The sequence below is a fragment of the Pseudophryne corroboree genome, chromosome 2, assembly GCF_028390025.1.
Source record: "Pseudophryne corroboree isolate aPseCor3 chromosome 2, aPseCor3.hap2, whole genome shotgun sequence".
NCBI lineage: Eukaryota > Metazoa > Chordata > Amphibia > Anura > Myobatrachidae > Pseudophryne > Pseudophryne corroboree.
The window spans coordinates 91610210-91635043 of record NC_086445.1 but is presented as its reverse complement, the minus strand read 5'-3'; the positions used below and the strand labels follow the sequence as shown (position 1 = coordinate 91635043).

At 47.3% G+C, this 24834-nt stretch overlaps 1 protein-coding gene across 1 annotated transcript in view; it reads left to right on the top strand.

The window, feature by feature from the left end:
* Positions 1-24834, top strand: part of PGR (progesterone receptor) — a 265623-nt gene that overhangs the window by 219057 nt on the left and 21732 nt on the right. Inside the window, exon 4 of the mRNA XM_063951505.1 lies at positions 10335-10637. Within this exon, the coding sequence (XP_063807575.1) occupies positions 10335-10637 (303 nt within the window). The remainder of the gene's footprint in view (positions 1-10334; positions 10638-24834) is intronic.

Genomic DNA, 24834 nt, shown 5'->3' with positions numbered 1-24834 from the left:
TCCTCTCTCGCCGCCCACTCCTCGGCACTATGGGAGAGACGTCATGACCATAGCGCACAGTGACAGCGCCGGAATCCGGAGCTCAGTACTGAGCTCCTGCCTCCGGCTGCCGCTGGACCCCCGCTGGTAACACAATCTCAGCGCGTGCCCGGCAACTCCCTCCAGCGCTGCACACAGCGGGTTAGGTGAGCCGGTGGAGGCGGAACTGCGTTCTGTCTCCAAGTGGAACTGACGGAACGCAGTTCCGCCCCGTTCCGGCTCACTTTAACCTCTGTATATATATATATATATATATATATATATGTGCAATGGAATTTGCTGCGCTATATAAGATACTGGTAAGAAATAAATGTCTATACAGTACAGTATATATTAATTTATACACATATATAAATATATATATATGTGGCTCCCTCTCTCATTCCTTCCACACACCCCACAGTCTGTCTCTCTCCAATTACTCCGTGCTGCATTCCAAGCTCCCTCATCCCCTCACCAATCCACTCTTACCCAGGGGAGAGACTTACCTGTGCTGCACTCCCCAGTATCCAGACATGAACACCGATCAACAGGTACCATGCGGCAAACACACCCCACTAGAAGAGGCCAGTGCAGGCCACGGGAATCCTGGCCAGCAGAGTCACTGTGTGTGAGAGGTTCCTGTCACACTGAGGCTAGACCCACACCGTCTACAGCTCGCTGCCCTATTTGGACAAGACAGCTCGGATACCTGCTGGGCACTAATCGGCACGTCCTTGGGGCCCCTCTGATCCTTGGGGCCCGGTACAGGTGTCCCCTTTGACCCCCCCCCCTGTCGCCGGCCCTGGGGACAGAGGAACACAATTAACGCAAAATTATTAGAATTCACGTGTCAGTTCTGGAAGGGTCCTTTTACATATAGTCGGGGTGTCCATTCTCTGCAATGTATTGACAATGTTGCACTTCCCTGGCATGGGGGCATGTCAAATCCCAACGCGTTTCACCCATGTGTATAGCAATCTTCCTCACAGATGTACAAAAAAATGCTTGTTGAATGTTCTGACTGTTCCCTGCCTTTTTATAGAGATGTTCCCTTGTTTCAGCTGGGTCTTCTTGTTCTGATAGACATGTTCTGTAATAAGATATTGGCTCTTATGTTGATACAAATAAGTCAATAGATTTAATTACATTACACTTTTTATTCCAATTTATGTCGACAGCAGTTGTTTGTTTAGTTATTTAAGGGGGTAATTCAGACCTGAACATAGCAGCAAATTTGTTAGCAGTTGGGCAAAACCATGTGCACTGCAGGTCTGGCAGATATAACATGTGCAGAGAGAGTTAGATTTGGGTGGGTTACATTGTTTCTGTGCAGGGTAAATACTGGCTGCTTTATTTTTACACTGCAATTTAGATTTCAGTTTGAACACACCCCACCCAAATCTAACTCTCTCTGCACATGTTATATCTGCCCCCCTGCAGTGCACATGGGCCCTCATTCCGAGTTCTTCGCTCGCTAGCTGCTTTTAGCAGCATTGCACAAGCTAAGCCGCCGCCCTCTTGGAGTGTATCTTAGCATAGCAGAATTGCGAACGAAAGATTAGCAGAATTGCGAATAGAAATTTCTTAGCAGTTTCTGAGTAGCTTGAGACTTACTCAGCCATTGCGATCAGTTCAGTCAGTTTCGTTCCTGGTTTGACGTCACAAACACACCCAGCGTTCGCCCAGACACTCCCGCGTTTTTCCCAGAAACGCCAGCGTTTTTTCGCACACTCCCAGAAAACGTCCAGTTTCCGCCCAGAAACACCCACTTCCTGTCAGTCACACTACGATCAGCAGAACGAATAAAAACCTCGTAATGCCGTGAGTAAAATACCTAACTTTTGTGTAAAATAACTAACCGCATGTGCTCTGCGAACCTTGCGCATGCGCAGTAAGCGACTAATCGCAATATAGCGAAAATCGGCAACGAGCGAACAACTCGGAATGAGGGCCATGGTTTTGCCCAACTGCTAACAAATTTTCTGCTGTGATCAGATCTGAATTTACCCCTTAAATCTCTTTCCTGTTTTAGTTTTCCAGTTACAGGCTCCTGATTCCTGTAAACTCATCTTGATATATTTGTGTACATTATCATAGACCTTAACCTTAAGATGAAGAATTCTTAAAATGATGTGACAATAAATGGACTGTTCTTGGTGATTACAGTAGAAAATGGGTTATGTGAGATTTTATGTATTACTTACAATATCTTTTTATTAAGACGTCTTATTAGAACCAATATATTGGGTTATGCGTGACCTGGGTTGCTGGGAAGGGGTGGAGTGGGTACAAAGTGCCATGCCTGTTCACAGGTCTGAGAATACAAGGAGGTGGTAACTTTTGCATTCTTGCCACATTTGCATCTAATTAAATTGACCCCATAGGTTCAGAAAGGTATCAGTATGGAGATTCTGGCCCAGATTTATCAAAGCTTGGAGTTAGAAAAAGTGGACGGAGATAAAGTACTAACCAATCAGCTCCTTTCTGTCATATTACAGGCTGTGTTTGAAAAATGACAGGTGCTGATTGGCTGATATTTTTTCTTCCCCTCTATCAATTAATTCAGTTGATACAGGTTGAGTATCCCTTATCCAAAATGCTTGGGACCAGAAGTATTTTGGATATCGGATTTTTCCGTATTTTGGAATAATTGCATACCATAATGAGATATCATGGCGATGGGACCCAAGTCTAAGCACAGAATGCATTTCTGTTTCATATACACCTTATACACACAGCCTGAAGGTAATTTTAGACAATATTTTTTATAACTTTGTGCATTAAACAAAGTGTGTGTACATTGAGCCATCAGAAAACAAATGTTTCACTATCTCACTCTCACTCAAAAAGTCCGTATTTCGGAATATTTGGATATGGGATACTCAACCTGTACAATTGAATGCTTGAAAGGAACTTTTGTAATAGACTTACATGATAGACACTTTCCACAGAGAATAGCATTGTACAATTGCTATTTGAATGTGTGGTAGTGATTCCCCTCATTGTTGTGATAGATGTCTGGTATTTTTTCATCCAGTCACATACAGTGTTACATTTTCCGGAGATGCACAGGCTGTTACTGATTGCAACCCAGATTATTATTATTATAGTGATGTTACACCCACCTTCGGTGTCCAGCGGTTCTGGTTGGTCCAGTCAATTGCAACAGGTGTGCTTCTTCTTGGGCAAAGAGGTGATGGTAAACCAACTCCAACCCCAATAATCACACAGGGTTATAGAAAATATCAGTTTATTTAACAGGCCGCAGCTCTGACTGTAGTTGATGGAAAAGTCAATTAACATGCGTAACATCAGTGGTTCTATAGCATTACCGTAGGAAGATAAGAAACAGCTCGTGTTAGAATCCATGGGCTGGGCCGCATTATTCATAACTCTGCGGCCCAGTGAATTTCATCAGGATTCTACAAGCTGTGCAGCCACTGCATGCAGTGTATCTTATTACCATGGTTACTTGGAGCACTGCTCTTAAAGATCAGTACTGTAACAGCAATATCTTAAAAACCTAAGGGCTAAAACACACTACCCGGCTTTTGCCGTCCGGGAAAAAGCCGGACGGCTTTTTCCCGTGCCGGCATTGTAGATAACAGTGTGAGGGCTAGGGTCCCTTCACACTGCACGGCCCCGGCCCGGCTGCCGGGTTGCAGCCGGGTCTCACCACTGGAAGTTCCGGCGGCCGGGCGGCCGCCGGGCCGTCTTTGCAGCCAGTGAACCGTGTGTATGAAGGGGAGCTTTCACACACAACGTTTTTTTTCCAAGCCGTGTCTGATGCTGCGCGTGCGCACAGCATTACACACGGCTCAAAGCCGTCCTGTGTGCGAGACTCTGCCGGTTTCTCCCGGATGGCAAAAAGCCGGACAAAGTTTGTCCGGCTTTTTGCCATCCGGGAGAAACCGGCCAGTGTGTTACAGCCCTAACCCGGATTCCCGCACCTTAAATCTAATCCTCCCCCCCCCCCCCCCCCCCAGCAGCCTAAACCTAAAGGGCCGTATTCACGGGCCAATTTGGGGAGAGATGTGTGCTAGATCTAGTCAGATTGCTTAGATTTTAAGCAGCGATCGCTCCGTGAGTACCCCCCTTAACGCTTGCTGGGGGTGCTTGAACCCAACCCCATTCCCTGCAGCCTATACCTATCCCTTTTTCAAAGTGAAGAATCCACAGAATCGGGAGATTTGATTTATAATACAGGGCAGCGGGAGATAAGAGCTTTAAACAGGACTCTCCTACAGGATCTGGGAGGGTAGGCAACTATGTTTAGAACCCTTTCTGTTGTCAGTGAGAATTTTGCAATACAATTTTCCTATGGACTAAGGCGGGCGGACTACAGCAGTGCTCCAGGGGTTACTGCATGAATATATAGGAATGTAAATGTACTTAATGTAAATGTATTAACCTTATTAAAAATATGGAAAAGGCTTACAGTAGAAAGGCATTATATATCTAATGCCAGCTTTTATTCGCTATTTATATATATATTAGCAATCATCCTGTTAAGTGCTTTTTGTTTTCGCTACTAAGCAAATGATTATATTGTTGAATGGTTTAGTAAAGCTGAAAACACTAAACTAAGGGGAATTAAATTGTAATTATCCTGAAGTTAATCATTAGTCACAGCAGAGCCAACTGCATTTACAGTAATTACCTTTGGGAATTAAGAAAAAGAAAAATACAACTAAATTAGTGTATTACATGGTTTGCAGTAAATTACGGAACTTCTTGTAACGCTCATATTGGAATGAAAGCAGGGCCGGATTAAGCCTTGAGGGGGCCCGGGGCACTTAAGACAGAGGGGGCCTGGGGGAAGGTGGGGGTGTATATTAGATTGTCATGTATATTCAATTTAAACCAATGCTGTATATTAGATTTAAACTAAAAGTTTAATAATGCCAGGGTACTGTTTAAGGCTCCACCTAATTGAGAGAAAACTATTTTATAAAGTTTCTTGTACTTGTAGAGGAACAAAGACAACTTTACCTTAAAATACACATAGAAAAATAAAATCTTGCAAAAATACAATAGCAGCAGCCTTTACACTACTTACATACTGGGACAGGACTCAGGAGGACACCCAGGTGGGGAAGAGGAGAAGCTGGGATAACTGGGTCACTTACAGCTCCCTCCCCCTCTTATCTCTTCTCTGGTCGAGAAGCTCCATCAGTAGCTCATGAAACATTATACTCCTGTGTCTCTGCCTGCACTCTTCAGCTTGCATTCTGGCTGCCTGGTTCTGCTGCTGCACAAGAGGGAGAGCTAGGGATTTCAGTGTGCTCTGGTTGGGGGGCCCCCTGAAAGAGGGGGGCCCGGGGTATAGTATACCCTGCATACCCTCTTTTACCTGGCTATGAATGAAAGACTGAGGTTCTATTACCAGCAATACTAAAACTAGACCTGTTATTGTGCATAATAGACATTTTAATATCTTGTCTATAAAATTAGAATGGCCTAACCTGATTGGTAGTGCCTGACTTTGGGGAATATACTGGACACAATATTATGTTCTCCATCACATGCTAACAACAAACTTTGTCACCCTTCTAGTTATTATACCTCCAGTGGTGTCACAACCTTGCGTCACTGTATTGTGAGATGAATTGTACCCGTTCTTAATCAGCCAATCACAGTGCAGAAGAGGGGCCAAACACAGTTAGGGAAATACTTGTTCTTATTTTTGGTACGCCCCTGATAGTAAAGATTCCATATCATGGAAATTCATGGCAATAAGGACTCTTTGTTGGCCTGAATTTATCACCTCTGAGTTGCCGGGTCAGGGGCACCGGTCCCAACTATTAGTTACAAGTGATCACTTTACTTACTGCTTCGGACCCGTACTGTTGTACTGCGCATGTGGCGACATCAGGATCCCTCTTTTGAAACAATCTGTGGAGAGTAGCCCATACTGTAGAGTACAATGGCTAACGCTGAAGATAACAGTAGCTGCCGGAGCCAAAGCTCCATTTGGAAAACTTGTGCCATTTGAATTTGGCTTTTGCAATCGGAATGGGAGATATCTGCTATTGGCCACCATACATACATACATACATACATACATACATACATACATGGGATGCTTAATATTTGTGGGTACCATCGAAAATGGGTGTTTTCTGGGAATATCCAACAAATCTTCTTTGATGAATAGACCCCTTAGAAGTAGACCTTTACCAAATCAGAAGTTATACAATTAACACAATAGTTTGACAATATATAAAATACTGTTATATAATGTATTTATTTATTTATAATAAAATAAAATGATAATGTATAAAGTTATAATAATTATAATAATATAATGAAATAGCTATAAATCAATAAAAAGAATAACGCAATACAAAACTGACTAAGGGTACTATTGGGTTGATGTATCAAGCGGAAAAAAGAGTGGAGCATTGGAGACGTTGTCTATAGCAACCAGTCCGCTACGACTTATACGTTTTAGAATGTACAGTACTTGATAAATGTTACCTCAATGCTGATTAGTTACTAAGAGCAACTTCTCCACCGCTCCTCTTCTACACTCTTTTCACTGCTTGATACATCAACCCTATGTTTGAGAAACAGCTCTCCAAGTACTAGCAATGACCTTCCCTTAATTAGGAGAATGGAGATATGAAGATCGGTAATGAAGAGTCCAGTTAAGGGTCATGGCTACTCCATATTGGGGACGTGGTTGCACCTTTGTGGCAGTTATGGCCCGCCAGACCCATCCCCTCCCTCATGGCACCCCTGCGACATAGCACAGGAGGGTATTATTATTATTATTATTATTAGCAGTTATTTATATAGCACACACATATTCCGCAGCAATTTACAGGGGATATTTGGCCATTCACATCAGTCCCTGCTCCAGTGGAGCTTACATTCTATATGTACACGCACACACAGTCACGATATATTTGTTGGGAGCCAATTAACCTACCAGTATATTTTTGGATTGTAGGAAGATACCAGAGTACCCAGAGGAAACCCATGCTAGTATGGGGAGAATATACAAACTCCACACAGTTAGGGACAGTTAAGGACATGCTTCATCACAGGCCAGCATATGACTGAATAGCAAACAACATGTTCATTTTTTTGTTTGAAATTGTACCAGAAGTTATAAAATGAGAAGTCTAAAAAAAACACTTCAAACTTCATTTAATGGAAATAGAAAACAGTCAGGACAAATTAGAGTTTACCACAGAATCTCTGTGCCAGATTTTATGACATATGGGCCCTCATTCCGAGTTGTTCGCTCGCTAGCTGCTTTTAGCAGCATTGCACACGCTAGGCCGCCGCCCTCTGGGAGTGTATCTTAGATTAGCAGAATAGCGAACGAAAGATAAGCAGAATTGCTACTAAATAATTCTTAGCAGTTTCTGAGTGGCTCCAGACCTATTCCTAGACTGCGATCAGCTCAGTCCGTTTAGTTCCTGGTTTGACGTCACAAACAAGCCCTGCGTTCGGCCAGCCACTCCCCCGTTTCTCCAGCCACTCCTGCGTTTTAGCCTGACACGCCTGCGTTTTTTAGCAAACGCCGTGAAAACGCTGAGATGCCGCCCAGAAACACCCACTTCTTGTCAATCACACTACGGTCACTCGAGCGTTGAAAACGTTTTTAGTTACCGTATATATTCGAGTATAAGTCGACCCGAATATAAGCCGAGGCACCTAATTCTACCACAAAAACCTGGGAAAACTTATTGACTCGAGTATAAGCCTAGGGTGGGAAATGCAGCTCTAGCCGTACACAGCCCTCAGTGCCAGATATGCCCTCATACTGCCAGATATGCCCCCACAGTGCCAGATATGCCCTCATACTGCCAGATATGCCCCCACAGTGCCAGATATGCCCTCATACTGCCAGATATGCCCCCACAGTGCCAGATATGCCCTCATACTGCCAGATATGCCCCCACAGTGCCAGATATGCCCCCATACTGCCAGATATGCCCCCAGTGCCAGATATGCCCCCACAGTGCCTGATGTGCCAGATATGCCCTCATGCTGCCAAATATGCCCTCATGCTGCCACATATGCCCCTCATGCTGCCAGATATGCCCCTCATGCTGCCACATACCGTATGTCCCTCATGCTGCCAGATAAGCCCCTCATGCTGCCACATATGTCCCTCAATGCTGCCAGGTGTGCCCTCATGCTGCCAGTTGTGCCCTCATGCTGCCAGATAAGCCCCTCATGCTGCCAGATATGTCCCCTCATGCTGCCACATATGCACCCTCATGCTGCCAGATATGCTCCCTCCCCAAGTGCCAGATATGCCCCACAGTGCTGTTACTTACCCCTCCGTCGATCCCGCATTGTCTTCTGGAGGGACACGAAGCGCACAGCGCGCGCCTCTCCTGTGTCCCTCCTGCATCTTCGGCGGCCGCGGCGGGTCTATTAAAGGAAGTGCCGGTTCGTGATCAGAGGTCACGAATGGGTACTTCCTTTAATAGAACCGCAGCTGCTGCCGCCGGAGATGCAGGAGGGACACAGAAGAGGCGCGCGCTGTGCGCTCCGTGTCCCTCCTTCCACTGCTCTGCCTCTGCCTGTCACTGACTCGAGTATAAGCCGAGGTGGCTTTTTCAGCACAAAAAAAAGTGCTGAAAAAGTCGGCTTATACTCGAGTATATACGGTAAATAACTAAACGCATGCGCTCTGCGTACCATGCGCATGCGCAGTTAGCAGCAAATCACAGAATAGCGAAAATCGGCAATGAGTGAACAACTCGGAATGACCACCATGGTGCTATATTTTTGGTTCTTAGGTAAGAGGTGGTCTGGGGGCTTAGGCCAGTTAGTGCCACCAAATATGGGACTAGTGGTAGCAAAGATGTGACAGCTCCTTGATTATACATTTTTCCTTTATGTCATTTTAACAAAAAAATCAATAAAAAAATAGAGGTTTGGTGAGCGCAGTAGCAGCAGAACCAATACTGCTTGTTGTGCTACCGTGGCGCCATACAGTCAGACATGCCTCTAGTCCTCACTTGTTCCAGTGCCCACATGGAAAAAAACAAAGTGAACAAAACAAAATCACATACAGTAGCTACCTAATAACAATGTATAGAGAATAAAAGACATTATCTTATATACTGTAGTAATTTGTTTGTGTGTTGTACTGACCCCCAGCCCACGTTCCTGAAGTGTACAGTAGGGCCATGGATGTGCTATTTATCCCTAGTGGAGGAAGATATTAGTCAAACCAGTTATACCTGCAAGAAGGATCTCTGCTAAATTCCATAACACTGTAACCTGCACTCCTGTGATCAGAATTTATACAGGACACGATCATTTTACCTTGTGTATGATGTAGCAGACTGGCTGTGTCACTAAGTTATTGGTTGCATGGCTGACTAGGCAGATAGCAAAGCAAAAGTAACTGTAAATGGCGGGTAGTAACCAATGTTAGTGCACCACCTACAGTCTAAGATGAAATTGTTCCATCACTGATTGCTTTGAAAAACAGAAGTTTCTCGTGGCAAATGTTGCAAAAACTGGAAATGCACAGTCCACGAATCTGACATCAATGATGCCACTTATGGTGATACTGCACATCCTGCACCCATTCTTTCAATACTCTCCTCTCCGCAGAACCTCTCCACAAATCACCGGGGAGATGGTGTGGTAGCCATTTTCCCAGCGTTTTGTGCATGTGCAGTAAGGAAATATCTGGGAAAATGTCCACCGCTCCATTTCCCCAGAGTTCTGTGAATGCACAATAGAGTCTGAGCACCTAGTGTACTACTCAGACTTTACTGCGCTGGCGGCTAGAGAGGAGGGGGTCTGGACAGAATAGGTTACAGAAGGACCTCCTCCTCTGTTAATACGCCCTTGTGCCCAGCAGACAATCCCCAGCACTCTGATTGGTTGATGGTTCCAGCCATTCGCCAAACAGTGCCCAGCAGAGAATCCCCACCACTCTGATTGGTTGATGGTTCCAGCCATTCACCAAACAGTATGTGAGGACCTCACAATATTCTGATTGGAGAATGGCCAGCACCAACCACCAGTTAGCAAGCTGCTGGGTACGACCACACAGTTCTTGCCTGCGTCTGGCGTCCGAGAGTCAGGCAGAGCACGATTCCCTGTTCTTGTTTATATGAAAACCCTTTCAGATTTGTCCTTTGCCTGCCTCCTGACCCCCATGCCCATCCATAAACTGTGTGGCCACAGGCAGTCTGGCCAGCCCATCCCCGACAGATGATAGTTCCTAATGAAGTTAAATATTTGTAATATTTTAGCCAAAATTCAAAGCTTTGATTATTACTTTTATAAAAAGCAGCCATAGGAATGTGTTATGCTTCATTTCTTAGGTCGAAAGTTCAAAAAGTTTAACAAAATGAAACCTGGAAGGGAGATTGGAACATTTGTGATACAGCAATCCACATCTGCGGAATGTCAACAGGCTCTGACACGGAGAACATCTGCAAGTTCAGCTCAAGAGATTCAGTACATCCCAGAATTGCTCCAGATCTTACAAAGCATAGAGCCAGAGATGGTGTACGCCGGGTATGATAACACACAGCCGGAGACCCCTAGTGCGCTGCTGTGTAGCCTTAACCAGCTTTGTGAGCGCCAACTCCTCTGTGTTGTGAAATGGTCCAAATCGCTACCAGGTAAGCCTGATATTATGGCATGCTTATAACCACTGCTATTTATACAGAATAAACGGCCAGCGCAATGTTGACCAAGTCAAGAAGATAAATGCATAAATGTAACGCACATACGGGATGCGGTCAATTTACCTACAATCAAAATCCCGATGAACTACTGACCAACATACAAATCCCGATGAGGTCAAAATCCCGACATGGTCATAATACCGACATTTAAAATACAGACAAGGTCAAAATACCGACATTTAAAATGTCGACAGGTCAAAAAGTCAACATGATTTAATGATTTTTTTTTTCATTGAAACCGACTTCTTCATACTTTAGCATCCCAGTGGACCTGGAGGGGGAATATAATAGTGTGCCGAGCGCAGAGAAGCGCCGTACATGCGAGGGGACGCGGTACACTTATACGGTGTCCATGTCGACCTATGTCGACATACACACCAAAAACCAATTAAAAACTTGTGGCAACAAATGTCAGAATTTTGACCTTGTTGGTATTTTAAATGTCTGTATTTTGACCATGTCGGGATTTTGACCATAGGTCAATTGTTGTCGGTATTTTGACTGTCTGGATTTTGATTGTAGGTACAGATGGAGCCATGCTCATCTATCCCTTTAATAGGATTGACTGAGCCAGGGCAGTCGGACTTAGGCCCTCATTCTGAGTTGTTCGCTCGCTAGCTGCTTTTAGCAGCATTGCACACGCTAAGCCGCCGCCCTCTGAGAGTGTATCTTCGCTTAGAATTGCGAACGAAAGATTAGCAGAATTGCGAATAGAAAATTCTTAGCAGTTTCTGAGTAGCTCGAGACTTACTCCTACACTGCGACCAGCTCAGTCCGTTTCGTTCCTGGTTTGACGTCACAAACACGCCCTGCGTTCGGCCAGTCACTCCCCCGTTTCTCCAGACACTCCTGCGTTTTATCCTGGCACGCCTGCGTTTTTCCGCACACTCCTAGAAAACGGTCAGTTTCCGCCCAGAAAAACCCACTTCCTGTCAATCACACTCCGATCACTTCAAGGATGAAAATTCTTCGTTCGGACGTGAGTAAATCTACTAAGATTTTTGCTAAAATACTTAGCGCATGTGCGCTGCGTACCATGCGCATGCGCATTTTTGCCTTAATCGCTCCGTTGCGAAAATCAGCAACGAGCGAACAACTCGGAATGACCCCCTTAATCCCCTGCTGTAATGACTTAATCCCCTGATGTATTGTTCTCTCTGTATTGTATTGCAGCTGAGAACAATAAATGAAAGGCTTATGCTAATAAACCATGGGGCACCTAGGCGCAGCAGAGAAGGCTAGATGAACGAGGCTCCTTCTGTATTTTATACTAAACCCGCACATACTGTATGTGTTCCGTGCCGAATGAAAATAAGCAGCACAGGTCCTAATGAGCATTAGATCACTTGCACTATTTTAAGTAGTTGATATGCGCAACAGTAAATATACTGTAGCCATAGATGCATACAGTGCAAATGTCATACTCTGCACTGGTCTTGTGTAGGCTCGGCATGCGGTACTTTAAACATACATGTAAATCAAAACACTGATGCATCTCAAAGGGCATAGCTAAGTGTGCCCCCACACCCTTACTGTACTGGCATGCGCACGCCCTTGACACACATTTTTAAGTGTCACATCTATGCCACAGAAAATCCTGCCATAAGAATACTTAGCAACTCACCCGGAACGCCTCAAGAGATTCATAGATTTTAGCAAAGCCCCACAGACGTCGAGCAGCTTTTGGCATCTCCTGCCTCTTGCCCACTAGCTAGTGAAATGAATGGGAATAGCATCATCCTACTGCTGCCACCTGTACGTGCTGTCATGATCCACAGCAATGCATTGCTCAAGGAAGAGCCAAGTGACACATTTTGCCGCCCCATTCCTAAACAATGGCCGCCATCAAATTTGAAATATTGGTAATTTTATGGCTATAAATTGTGTGCATGCACAGTGGGCCTAATTCAGACCTGATTGCAGCAGCAACATTGTTTTTTAATGGGCAAAACAATGTGCACTGCAGGGGGTGAGGAGCAGATGTAACATGTGCAGAGAGAGTTAGATTTGGGTGGGGTGTGTTTAAATAAGATTTTACTCACCGGTAAATCTATTTCTCGTAGTCCGTAGTGGATGCTGGGGACTCCGTAAGGACCATGGGGAATAGACGGGCTCCGCAGGAGACTGGGCACTCTAAAGAAAGATTTAGTACTACCTGGTGTGCACTGGCTCCTCCCTCTATGCCCCTCCTCCAGACCTCAGTTAAGGAAACTGTGCCCGGAAGAGCTGACATTACAAGGAAAGGATTTTGGAATCCAGGGTAAGACTCATAGCAGCCACACCAATCACACCGTATAACTCGTGATAAACTTACCCAGTTAACAGTATGAACAACAAACAAGCATCACTCAACTGATGCCACATAACATAACCCTTTAGTAAGCAATAACTATATACACGTATTGCAGAAAGTCCGCACTTGGGACGGGCGCCCAGCATCCACTACGGACTACGAGAAATAGATTTACCGGTGAGTAAAATCTTATTTTCTCTAACGTCCTAGTGGATGCTGGGGACTCCGTAAGGACCATGGGGATTATACCAAAGCTCCCAAACGGGCGGGAGAGTGCGGATGACTCTGCAGCACCGAATGGGCAAACTCAAGGTCCTCCTCAGCCAGGGTATCAAACTTGTAGAACTTTGCAAATGTGTTTGAACCCGACCAAGTAGCAGCTCGGCAAAGCTGTAATGCCGAGACCTCTCGGGCAGCCGCCCAAGAAGAGCCAACCTTTCTTGTGGAATGGGCTTTCACTGATTTTGGATGCGGCAATCCAGCCGCAGAATGAGCCTGCTGAATCGTGCCACAGATCCAGCAAGCAATAGTTTGCTTTGAAGCAGGAGCACCTAGCTTGTTGGATGCATACAGGACAAACAGCGAGTCAGTCTTCCTGACTCCAGCCGTTCTGGTCACATAAATCTTCAAAGCCCGGACTACGTCAAGCAACTTGGAATCCTCCAAGTCACCAGTAGCCGCAGGCACCACAATAAGTTGGTTCAAATGAAAGGATGACACCACCTTTGGCAGAAATTGCGGACGAGTCCGCAACTCTGCCCTATCCATATGGAAAATCAGATAGGGGCTTTTACATGACAAAGCCGCCAATTCTGACACACGCCTAGCCGAAGCTAAGGCCAACAGCATGACCACTTTCCACGTGAGATACTTTAGCTCCACGGTCTTAAGTGGCTCACACCAGTGGGATTTCAGGAAACTCAACACCACGTTAAGATCCCAAGGTGCCACTGGTGGCACAAAAGGGGGCTGAATATGCAGCACTCCCTTAATAAACGTCTGAACCTCAGGCAGTGAAGCCAGTTCTATTTGGAAGAAAATGGATAGGGCCGAAATCTGGACCTTTATGGACCCTAATTTTAGGCCCATAGTCACTCCTGACTGTAGGAAGTGCAGGAATCGACCCAGCTGGAATTCCTCAGTAGGGGCCTTCCTGGCCTCACACCAAGCAACATATTTTCGCCATATACGGTGATAATGCTTTGCTGTCACGTCCTTCCTAGCCTTTATCAGCGTAGGAATAACTTCATCCGGAATGCCTTTTTCCGCTAGGATCCGGCGTTCAACCGCCATGCCGTTAAACGCAGCCACGGTAAGTCTTGGAACAGACAGGGCCCCTGTTGCAAAAGATCCTGTCTGAGAGGCAGAGGCCATGGGTCCTCTGTGAGCATTTCTTGCAGTTCCGGGTACCAAGTCCTTCTTGGCCAATCCGGAACAATGAGTATCGTTCTCACTCCTCTTTTTCTTACGATTCTCAGCACCTTGGGTATGAGAGGAAGAGGAGGAAACACATAGACCGACTGGAACACCCACGGTGTTACTAGTGCGTCCACAGCTATCGCCTGAGGGTCCCTTGACCTGGCGCAATATCTTTTTAGCTTTTTGTTGAGACGGGACGCCATCATGTCCACCTGTGGCAGTTCCCATCGATTTGCAATCTGCGTGAAGACTTCTTGATGAAGTCCCCACACTCCCGGGTGGAGGTCGCGCCTGCTGAGGAAGTCTGCTTCCCAGTTGTCCACTCCCGGAATGAACACTGCTGACAGTGCTAGTACGTGATTCTCCGCCCAACGAAGAATCCTGGTGGCTTCTGCCATTGCCACCCTGCTTCTTGTGCCGCCCTGGCGGTTTACATGGGCCACTGCAGTGATGTTGTCTGACTGAATCAGCACTGGTTGGTTTCGAAGCAGAGGCTCCGCTTGACTCAGGGCGTTGTATATGGCCCTTAGTTCCAGGATATTGATGTGCAGACAAGTCTCCTGACTTGACCATAGCCCCTGGAAGTTTCTTCCTTGAGTGACTGCCCCCCATCCTCGGAGGCTTGCATCCGTGGTCACCAGGACCAAGTCCTGTATGCCGAACCTGCGGCCCTCGAGGAGGTGAGCACTTTGCAGCCACCACAGAAGAGACACCCTGGCCCTGGGGGACAGGGTGATCAGCCGATGCATCTGAAGATGCGATCCGGACCACTTGTCCAACAGATCCCGCTGAAAGATCCTCGCATGGAACCTGCCGAAGGGAATGGCTTCGTATGACGCCACCATCTTTCCCAGGACTCGCGTGCAGTAATGCAACGATACCTGTTTTGGTTTTAGGAGGCCTCTGACCAGAGTCACGAGCTCCTGAGCCTTCTCCTCCGGTAGAAACACCTTTTTCTGGTTTGTGTCCAGAATCATGCCCAGGAAGGGCAGACCCGTCGTAGGAATCAGCTGCGACTTTGGAATATTCAGAATCCAGCCGTACTGTTGCAACACTTCCTGAGAGAGTGCTACGCTGATCAGCAACCGCTCCCTGGACCTCGCCTTTATGAGGAGATCGTCCAAGTATGGGATAATTGTAACCCCTTGCTTCCGAAGGAGCACCATCATTTCCGCCATCACCTTGGTAAATATTCTCGGTGCCGTGGACAGGCCAAACGGCAACGTCTGGAATTGGTAATGACAGTCCTGTACCACAAACCTGAGGTACTCCTGATGAGGTGGGTAAATGGGGACATGCAAGTACGCATCCTTGATGTCCAGAGACACCATAAAATCCCCCTCTTCCAGGCTTGCAATGACCGCTGTGAGCGATTCCATTTTGAACTTGAATCTTTTCAGATAAATGTTCAGGGACTTTAAATTCAATATGGGTCTGACCGAACCGTCCGGTTTCGGTACCACAAACATTGTGGAATAGTATCCCCTTCCCTGTTGAAAGAGGGGAACCTTTACCACCACCTGCTGGAGATATAACTTGTGAATTGCCGCTAACACTACTTCCCGTTCCATGGGGGAAGCTGGCAGGGCCGATTTGAGGTAACGGTGAGGGGGCATCACTTCGAATTCCAGCTTGTATCCCTGAGACACAATCTGTATAGCCCAGGGATCCACCTGTGAGCGAACCCACTGGTGGCTGAAATTTCGGAGACGCGCCCCCACCGCTCCTGGCTCCACCTGTGGAGCCCCAGCGTCATGCGGTGGATTTAGTGGTGTCACAACTGAGGGCCTGAGCTGACGGGAGGCAGCCTCAGTTGTAGGGGCTGAGATGTAACGGAACCTGGGAGGTTGTATCAGACCCCTAGACATGTAAGTAACATGTAGAATAACTGCCCGAAGGCGTGACCACGACAACCAGGATAAAAGTCAATGATGTTTATTATGACAAACTCCGTAACACAGCAGCAGTAAAAGGAAACATAAAAGTCAACAGAGGATAAATACAATTCCTGGGTACTACAGGGTGGCAAGGGCCACAGGCACTGGTAGTGTGAGACAGTTCTTATAATCTTCTAGTTGGAAAGTCCTTACCAGGCCTGACTGTAGCAATGGAGAGAACCCAGGATCGTACCAGCTGATGTTCCAGGAAAGGCTGGGCTGCTGAAGGTAAAACGGCTGCTGTGGATACTGGCTGGAACCAGACTGTTGTTGGTACGGAGTGGATACTGGCTGGAACCAGTTAAATAATAAACGAACTTGAGAGCGATGAAATAATAATGAAGTTTGGAGTTTGAGAGCGGTGAAATAATAATACCGGTGGAGAGTGGTAAACTGCAGAAAAGGACACCGGCCCTTTAAGAGAAGCTGTACACTGCTGGAAGCTGGGCTGGAAGCAGGTGATTGTTTGAGAGCGGTGAAATAATAATACCGGTGGAGAGTGGTAAACTGCAGAAAGGACACCGGCCCTTTAAGAGAAGCTGTACACTGCTGGAAGCTGGGCTGGAAGCAGGTGATTGTTGTAGCTGGAAACAGGTGAGTCCAGAATGGATCGGAGAGTCAGGCTACACCGCAGATGGAATGCTGGTGCGGGTCTCTATAGCAGAAGTCTGGAGACAGGAGCTGGAACCTGGAAGACAACCACAGAAGAGAGACAAACTGGAACTAGGTTAGACAACCAAAGCACTGACGCCTTCCTTGCTCAGGCACAGCATACTTATACCTGCAGCAAGGAAGGGGTTGGCTAGGCAATTATGCAAATCAACAATACAGACAGCAGATTGGTGGAAATAATCAGATGACAAAATCCAAGATGGCTGCGCCCATGCAGACACTTGGAGGGAAGTTTGGTTTGTAATCCATGTGAGAATTGAAACAGTAATGGCGACGCCGGCCACAGGAGACAGGAGACGCCAAACTGACAAGCGCACATTTAACCACGCGGGCACAGCGGAGGCCACGGCTGATGAAATCACCACTCTGACATTCTGCATGTGGAAACTCAGGAAGAGCGGGATCCGGTCCTGGAACGCTGAGCCAGCCTTAGGAGGCATCTGAAGGGTAAGTAATGGCGTCCAGATACCCGGATCTTGACAGCACCCCCCCCTTTAGGAGTGGCCCCAGGACACTTCTTAGGCTTTAAAGGAAACTTTGCGTGGAAATTTCGGACCAAGGCAGGAGCATGGACGTCTGAGGCATTGGTCCAAGAGCGTTCTTCAGGACCATAGCCCTTCCAGTCAATGAGGTATTGTAACTGACCGTAACGTAAACGTGAGTCCAAAATCTTGGCCACCTCGTACTCGACTCCCCGTTGAGTCTGAACTTTGGGAGCTGGAGGAAGTGCGGAATGAAACCGATTCAGGATCAGCGGTTTCAACAAAGAAACATGAAATGTCCTGGGTATTTTCAAGAAGGATGGTAACTGTAACCTGTAGGCAACAGGATTGATGACTTGTTCAATCTTGAAGGGTCCGATGTAGCGAGGTGCAAATTTCATGCTGGGAACTCTCAACCTCAAATTCTTCGTGGACAGCCACACACGATCACCCACCTTGAGAGCAGGAACCGCTCTACGCTTCCTATCGGCAAACTTCTTATACCTGAATGAGGCTTTAAGCAGGGCTGCGCGGACGTTCCTCCAGTTATTTGAAAACTGACGCAAGGTGACATCCACTGCTGGAACAGAAGTTGCGGGAAGCGGTTGGAATTCTGGGACTTTAGGGTGGAATCCATAATTAATAAAGAATGGTGTAGAAGAAGATGAGGAATGGTATTGATTGTTGTGGCTGAACTCGGCCCAAGGAAGGAGTTGAACCCAGTCATCTTGAGAGGAAGACACATATATACGGAGGAAGGCCTCCAAGTCCTGATTCACCCTCTCGGTTTGACCATTGGTCTGAGGATGGTAAGCCGTGGAAAACTTTAACTTGACTTGGAGGGCTTGACACAAACTTCGCCAAAATTTGGCTACAAATTGTACTCCACGATCCGAGATGATCTCTTCAGGAAGACCGTGAAGTCGGAAGATCTCTTGTATAAACACTTGAGCCAACTTGGAAGCTGACGGAAGACCGGTGAGAGGGATGAAATGTGCCATCTTGGTGAACCGGTCAACTACCACCCAGATGGTATTAAACTTGTTGCAGATAGGTAGATCGGAAACAAAGTCCATCGACAAATGGGTCCAAGGTCGACGGGAAACAGATAATGGAACCAGTTGCCCCGCAGGCGACTGGCGGGAGACTTTGTGTTGGGCACACTTTGGGCAGGAGGCAATAAATTCCATAACGTCCTTCTTCAGAGTTGGCCACCAGTAGGACCTAGAAATAAATTCAAGGGTTTTCTGAATGCCTGTATGTCCAGCAAAACGGGAAGCATGGGCCCAATGCATGAGCTTCTTCCTTAGAACTGGCTTAACAAAACTTTTCCCTGGTGGAGGCGTAGAGTCCATCCCTACCGTGGAGAATGCCAACGGATTAATAATAGGATGCTTGTCTGCAGACTCGGACTCATTTTCTTGCTCCCATGAGCGGGAAAGGGCATCGGCCTTACGATTCTGAGAACCCGGACAGAACTGGAGTTTAAAGTCAAACCTAGAGAAGAAAAGTGCCCATCTGGCCTGACGAGGATTCAGACATTGTGCGCCTTTGAGATATAAAAGATTTTTGTGGTCGGTAAGTATGGTGTTTGAGTGGGAAGCTCCCTCCAACAGGTATCTCCACTCCTCCAGAGCGAGCTTGATGGCTAGCAACTCCTGATCGCCAATGGCATAGTTGCGCTCAGCTGGGGAGAACTTCCGGGAGAAGAAACTGCAAGGATGTAGATGTCCATCTTTGGCCCTCTGGGATAACACTGCTCCTACTCCAACGGAGGAGGCATCTACCTCTAAGATAAAAGGAGAGTCGGTGTCGGGCTGTTTCAGAACTGGTGCAGAGATGAACCGTTGCTTCAGAAGGTGAAAGGCCTGTGTAGCTTCCTCGGACCACTTGGACGGATTAGCACCTTTCTTGGTTAATGCAGTGATAGGCGCCACAATGGTGGAAAAGTCTCGTATAAATTTTTTATAATAATTGGCGAACCCTAAGAACCTCTGGACCCCTTTGAGGCTTAAGGGTATAGGCCAATTCTGGATTGCTTGGAGTTTCTCAGGATCCATCTCTAGTCCGGAACCGGACACAATGTAACCTAGAAACGGAATGGTTTTAACTTCAAACACACACTTCTCCAATTTACAATAGAGGTGATTGACACGGAGACGGGAAAGAACCTCTTTTACCCAGAAACGATGATCTTCGAGATTATTAGCAAAAATGAGGATGTCGTCTAGATAAACCACGACATGGCGGTACAAGATGTCCCTGAAAATCTCATTCACGAAGTGCTGGAAGACTGCTGGAGCGTTGCTCAATCCGAAGGGCATGACGAGGTACTCATAATGTCCGTCACGGGTGTTAAAGGCGGTCTTCCACTCGTCACCCTCACGGATTCGGATGAGATTGTAGGCACCCCTCAAGTCCATCTTTGTGGAAATAGTTGCACCACTAACTCTATCAAAGAGCTCGGTAATCAGGGGTAAAGGGTATCGGTTCTTGACGGTAATGTCGTTCAGACCTCTGTAGTCGATGCACGGATGCAGACCACCGTCTTTCTTCTTAACGAAGAAGAAGCCTGCGCCGGCTGGAGAAGAAGATGGTCGGATGAAACCCTTCGCCAGGTTCTCTTTGATGTACTCTTCCATGGAGTGTGTCTCAGGCAGAGACAACGGATAAGTTCGGCCTCGCGGTGGAACCTTCCCTGGAATGAGGTCGATTGGGCAGTCCCATTCTCTATGAGGAGGAAGGATATCAGCAGAGGCTTTACTGAACACGTCCGTGAAGTCTTGATATGGAGGAGGCGGAACATCAGATGACCTGGGGAAGGAAGAACAAACAGGAAGAACTTTGGCTAAACAAGTCTCAGCACAGGAGGGACCCCATGCCAGTATTTGCGTAGTCGTCCAGTCAATTGATGGGTTGTGGAGACGGAGCCATGGAAGGCCTAAAACCACTGGATGTGTGGCTCTTGGAATCACTAAAAAAGAAATATACTCAGAATGAAGAACTCCCACTCTCAGACGAACTGGAAGAGTCCTTAAGGAAATGACTGCGTCAAAAATCTTGCTGCCATCCACGGCAGTCAAAGAGATGGACGAGGACAGTCTCTCGGTGGGTAGGGACCACCGTTTAACATAAGCTTCGGTTATGAAATTCCCAGCTGCTCCGGAATCAAGGAGGGCAATGACGTTCCTGTAACGTTGAGCATTTGGAGCGACACTGGGAGGTTACAGTCATGAGGAGATGGAAAGGAGATCATTACTCCTAGCCGGCCCTCTCCTTGGCGAGCTAGGATCTGGAGTTTCCCGGACGTTTGGGACAGGCATTGATAGTGTGCGACGGAGCTGCACAGTAGAGACAGAGAGACTCAGAGAGACGTCTTCGGCGCTCAGCGGGAGATAGACGGGAACGACTAATTTGCATAGGCTCATCCTTGGATGGAGATGGTTGACGAGGAGGAGGAGCAGAAGATTTAGGAGTAGATGATCTTCCTCGCTCGGTTGCTCTCTCTCTGAAACGTAGATCAACCTTCGTGCAAAGAGAAATTAGCTCATCCAACTCAGAGGGCAAGTCTCTGGTAGCTAACTCATCCTTGATGCGTTCTGATAAGCCATGCCAGAATGCAGCATACAGGGCCTCGTCGTTCCATGCCAGTTCGGATGCCAGGATTTTAAACTGTATAAGATACTGTCCCACAGTACGTGTTCCCTGGCGTAAACGGAGAATCTCAGATGAAGCAGATGTTATCCGGCCTGGCTCGTCGAAGATGCGCCTGAATGTAGCTACAAAGTCAGTATAGGAGGATAGCAGGGGATCAGACTTCTCCCATAAAGGTGATGCCCAGTCAAGGGCTGAGCCACTGAGAAGGGAGATGATATAGGCAATTTTGGTACGGTCACTGAAGAAATTGCCAGGTAGAAGCTCAAAGTGGATTTCACATTGATTGAGAAATCCCCTGCAGAACCTTGGAGATCCATCAAATTTTGCTGGCGTTGGAAGATGAAGATGTGGACTGGAAATGGGTAAGGTGGGTGGGGTTACAGCTGGTGTCACTGTAGTGGACGCACCGGACGTGCCAGGTCCACGGAGGGTCGTTTGAATCCCATCCAGCCGTGTAGAGAGATCCTGGAGACAGCGGATGATGTGGCCCTGTGCAGCCTCCTGATGTTCAAGTCGGGCTGCCAGTTCTTGCATCGGCCTGGCCGCTTGATCCTGGTCTCCGGCTGGATTCATCTGGTCAGTGCTTACTGTCACAACTGAGGGCCTGAGCTGACGGGAGGCAGCCTCAGTTGTAGGGGCTGAGATGTAACGGAACCTGGGAGGTTGTATCAGACCCCTAGACATGTAAGTAACATGTAGAATAACTGCCCGAAGGCGTGACCACGACAACCAGGATAAAAGTCAATGATGTTTATTATGACAAACTCCGTAACACAGCAGCAGTAAAAGGAAACATAAAAGTCAACAGAGGATAAATACAATTCCTGGGTACTACAGGGTGGCAAGGGCCACAGGCACTGGTAGTGTGAGACAGTTCTTATAATCTTCTAGTTGGAAAGTCCTTACCAGGCCTGACTGTAGCAATGGAGAGAACCCAGGATCGTACCAGCTGATGTTCCAGGAAAGGCTGGGCTGCTGAAGGTAAAACGGCTGCTGTGGATACTGGCTGGAACCAGACTGTTGTTGGTACGGAGTGGATACTGGCTGGAACCAGTTAAATAATAAACGAACTTGAGAGCGATGAAATAATAATGAAGTTTGGAGTTTGAGAGCGGTGAAATAATAATACCGGTGGAGAGTGGTAAACTGCAGAAAAGGACACCGGCCCTTTAAGAGAAGCTGTACACTGCTGGAAGCTGGGCTGGAAGCAGGTGATTGTTTGAGAGCGGTGAAATAATAATACCAGTGGAGAGTGGTAAACTGCAGAAAGGACACCGGCCCTTTAAGAGAAGCTGTACACTGCTGGAAGCTGGGCTGGAAGCAGGTGATTGTTGTAGCTGGAAACAGGTGAGTCCAGAATGGATCGGAGAGTCAGGCTACACCGCAGATGGAATGCTGGTGCGGGTCTCTATAGCAGAAGTCTGGAGACAGGAGCTGGAACCTGGAAGACAACCACAGAAGAGAGACAAACTGGAACTAGGTTAGACAACCAAAGCACTGACGCCTTCCTTGCTCAGGCACAGCATACTTATACCTGCAGCAAGGAAGGGGTTGGCTAGGCAATTATGCAAATCAACAATACAGACAGCAGATTGGTGGAAATAATCAGATGACAAAATCCAAGATGGCTGCACCCATGCAGACACTTGGAGGGAAGTTTGGTTTGTAATCCATGTGAGAATTGAAACAGTAATGGCGACGCCGGCCACAGGAGACAGGAGACGCCAGACTGACAAGCGCACATTTAACCACGCGGGCACAGCGGAGGCCGCGGCTGATGAAATCACCACTCTGACATTCTGCATGTGGAAACTCAGGAACAGCGGGATCCGGTCCTGGAACGCTGAGCCAGCCTTAGGAGGCATCTGAAGGGTAAGTAATGGCGTCCAGATACCCGGATCGTGACAAGTGGAAGCCGGGGAGGACTTCTGTTGCTGGGAACTAGCTGTATGGTGCAGATTCTTTCCTCTACTCCTGCCTCTGGCAAGAAAGGACGCACCTCTGACCTTCTTGCTTCTTTGTGATCGAAAGGACTGCATTTGGTAATACGGTGCTTTCTTAGGATGTGAGGGAATATATGGCAAAAATTTTTACTTCCCAGCTGTAGCTGTGGAAACTAGGTTCGAGAAACCGTCCCCAAACAATTCCTCACCCTTATAAGGCAACACCTCCATGTGTTTTTTAGAGTCGGCATCACCTGTCCATTGCCGAGTCCATAAGACCCTTCTGGCAGAAATCGACATTGCGTTTATTCTAGAGCCCAGCAGGCAAATGTCCCTCTGGGCATCCCGCATATATAGGACAGCGTCTTTGATATGTCCTAGGGTCAGTAAAATAGTCTCCCTGTCCTGGGTATCTAACTCCTCAGACAGAGTATCTGTCCATGCTGCTACAGCACTACACATCCAGGCCGCAGCAATTGCTGGCCTCAGAAGAGTACCAGAATGTGTATAAACAGACTTCAGGATACCTTCCTGCTTCCTATCCGCAGGATCCTTTAGGGCGGCCGTATCCTGTGACGGCAGGGCCACCTTCTTAGATAAGCGCGTCAACGCTTTGTCTACCCTAGGGGAGGATTCCCAGCGTAACCTATCCGTTGGCGGGAAAGGATACGCCATAAGTAATCTTTTGGAAATCAGTACTTTCCTATCAGGGGAATCCCACGCTTTTTCACATAACTCATTTAATTCATGTGAAGGGGGAAAAGTCACTTCTTGCTTTTTCTCCCCAAACATATAAACCCTCTTGTCAGGGACAGGGTTTTCCTCCGATATGTGCAATACATCCTTCATTGCTATAATCATGTATCGGATGGCTTTAGTCATTTTAGGCTGCAACTTTGCCTCATCGTCAGAATCCGTGTCGACATCTGTGTCAACCAACTGGGATAGTGGGCGCTTTTGAGACCCTGACGGCCTCTGAGCTGTAGAATCAGACACGGGTTGAGACCCTGACTGATTATCCAACCTTTTATGCAAGGAGCTCACGTTATCATTTAACACCTTCCACATATTCATCCAATCAGGTGTCGGCGGCGACCCCACATTCACTTGCACTTGTTCTGCCTCCACGTAACCGTCCTCGTCAAACATGTCGACACAAACGTACCGACACACCGCACACACACAGGGAATGCTCTAATTGAGGACAGGACCCCACAAGGCCTTTTGGGGAGACAGAGAGAGAGTATGCCAGCACACACCCCAGCGCTATATAACCCAGGGATTACACAGTAACTTAGTGTTTACCCAGTAGCTGCTGTTTATGATAATTTGCGCCTAAATTTATCTCTTTTTACCCTTTTTCTACCTTGATACTGCAGGGGAGAGCCTGGGGAGCTTCCTCTCAGCGGAGCTGGGAAGAGAAAATGGCGCTGGTTAGTGCTGAGGAAGAAGGCCCCGCCCCCTCAGCGGCGGGCTTCTGTCCCGGGTCTGTGTAATAAAATGGCGGGGACTCGTACATATATACAGTGCCCAGCTGTATATATGTGTCTTTTTGCCAAGAGGTATCCTAATTGCTGCCCAGGGCGCCCCCCCCTGCGCCCTGCACCCTACAGTGATCGTAGTGTGTGGGTAGTGTGGGCGCAATGGCGCACAGCTGCAGTGCTGTGCGCTACCTCATGTGAAGACAGGAGTCTTCTGCTGCCGATTTCGATGTCTTCTTGCATCTGC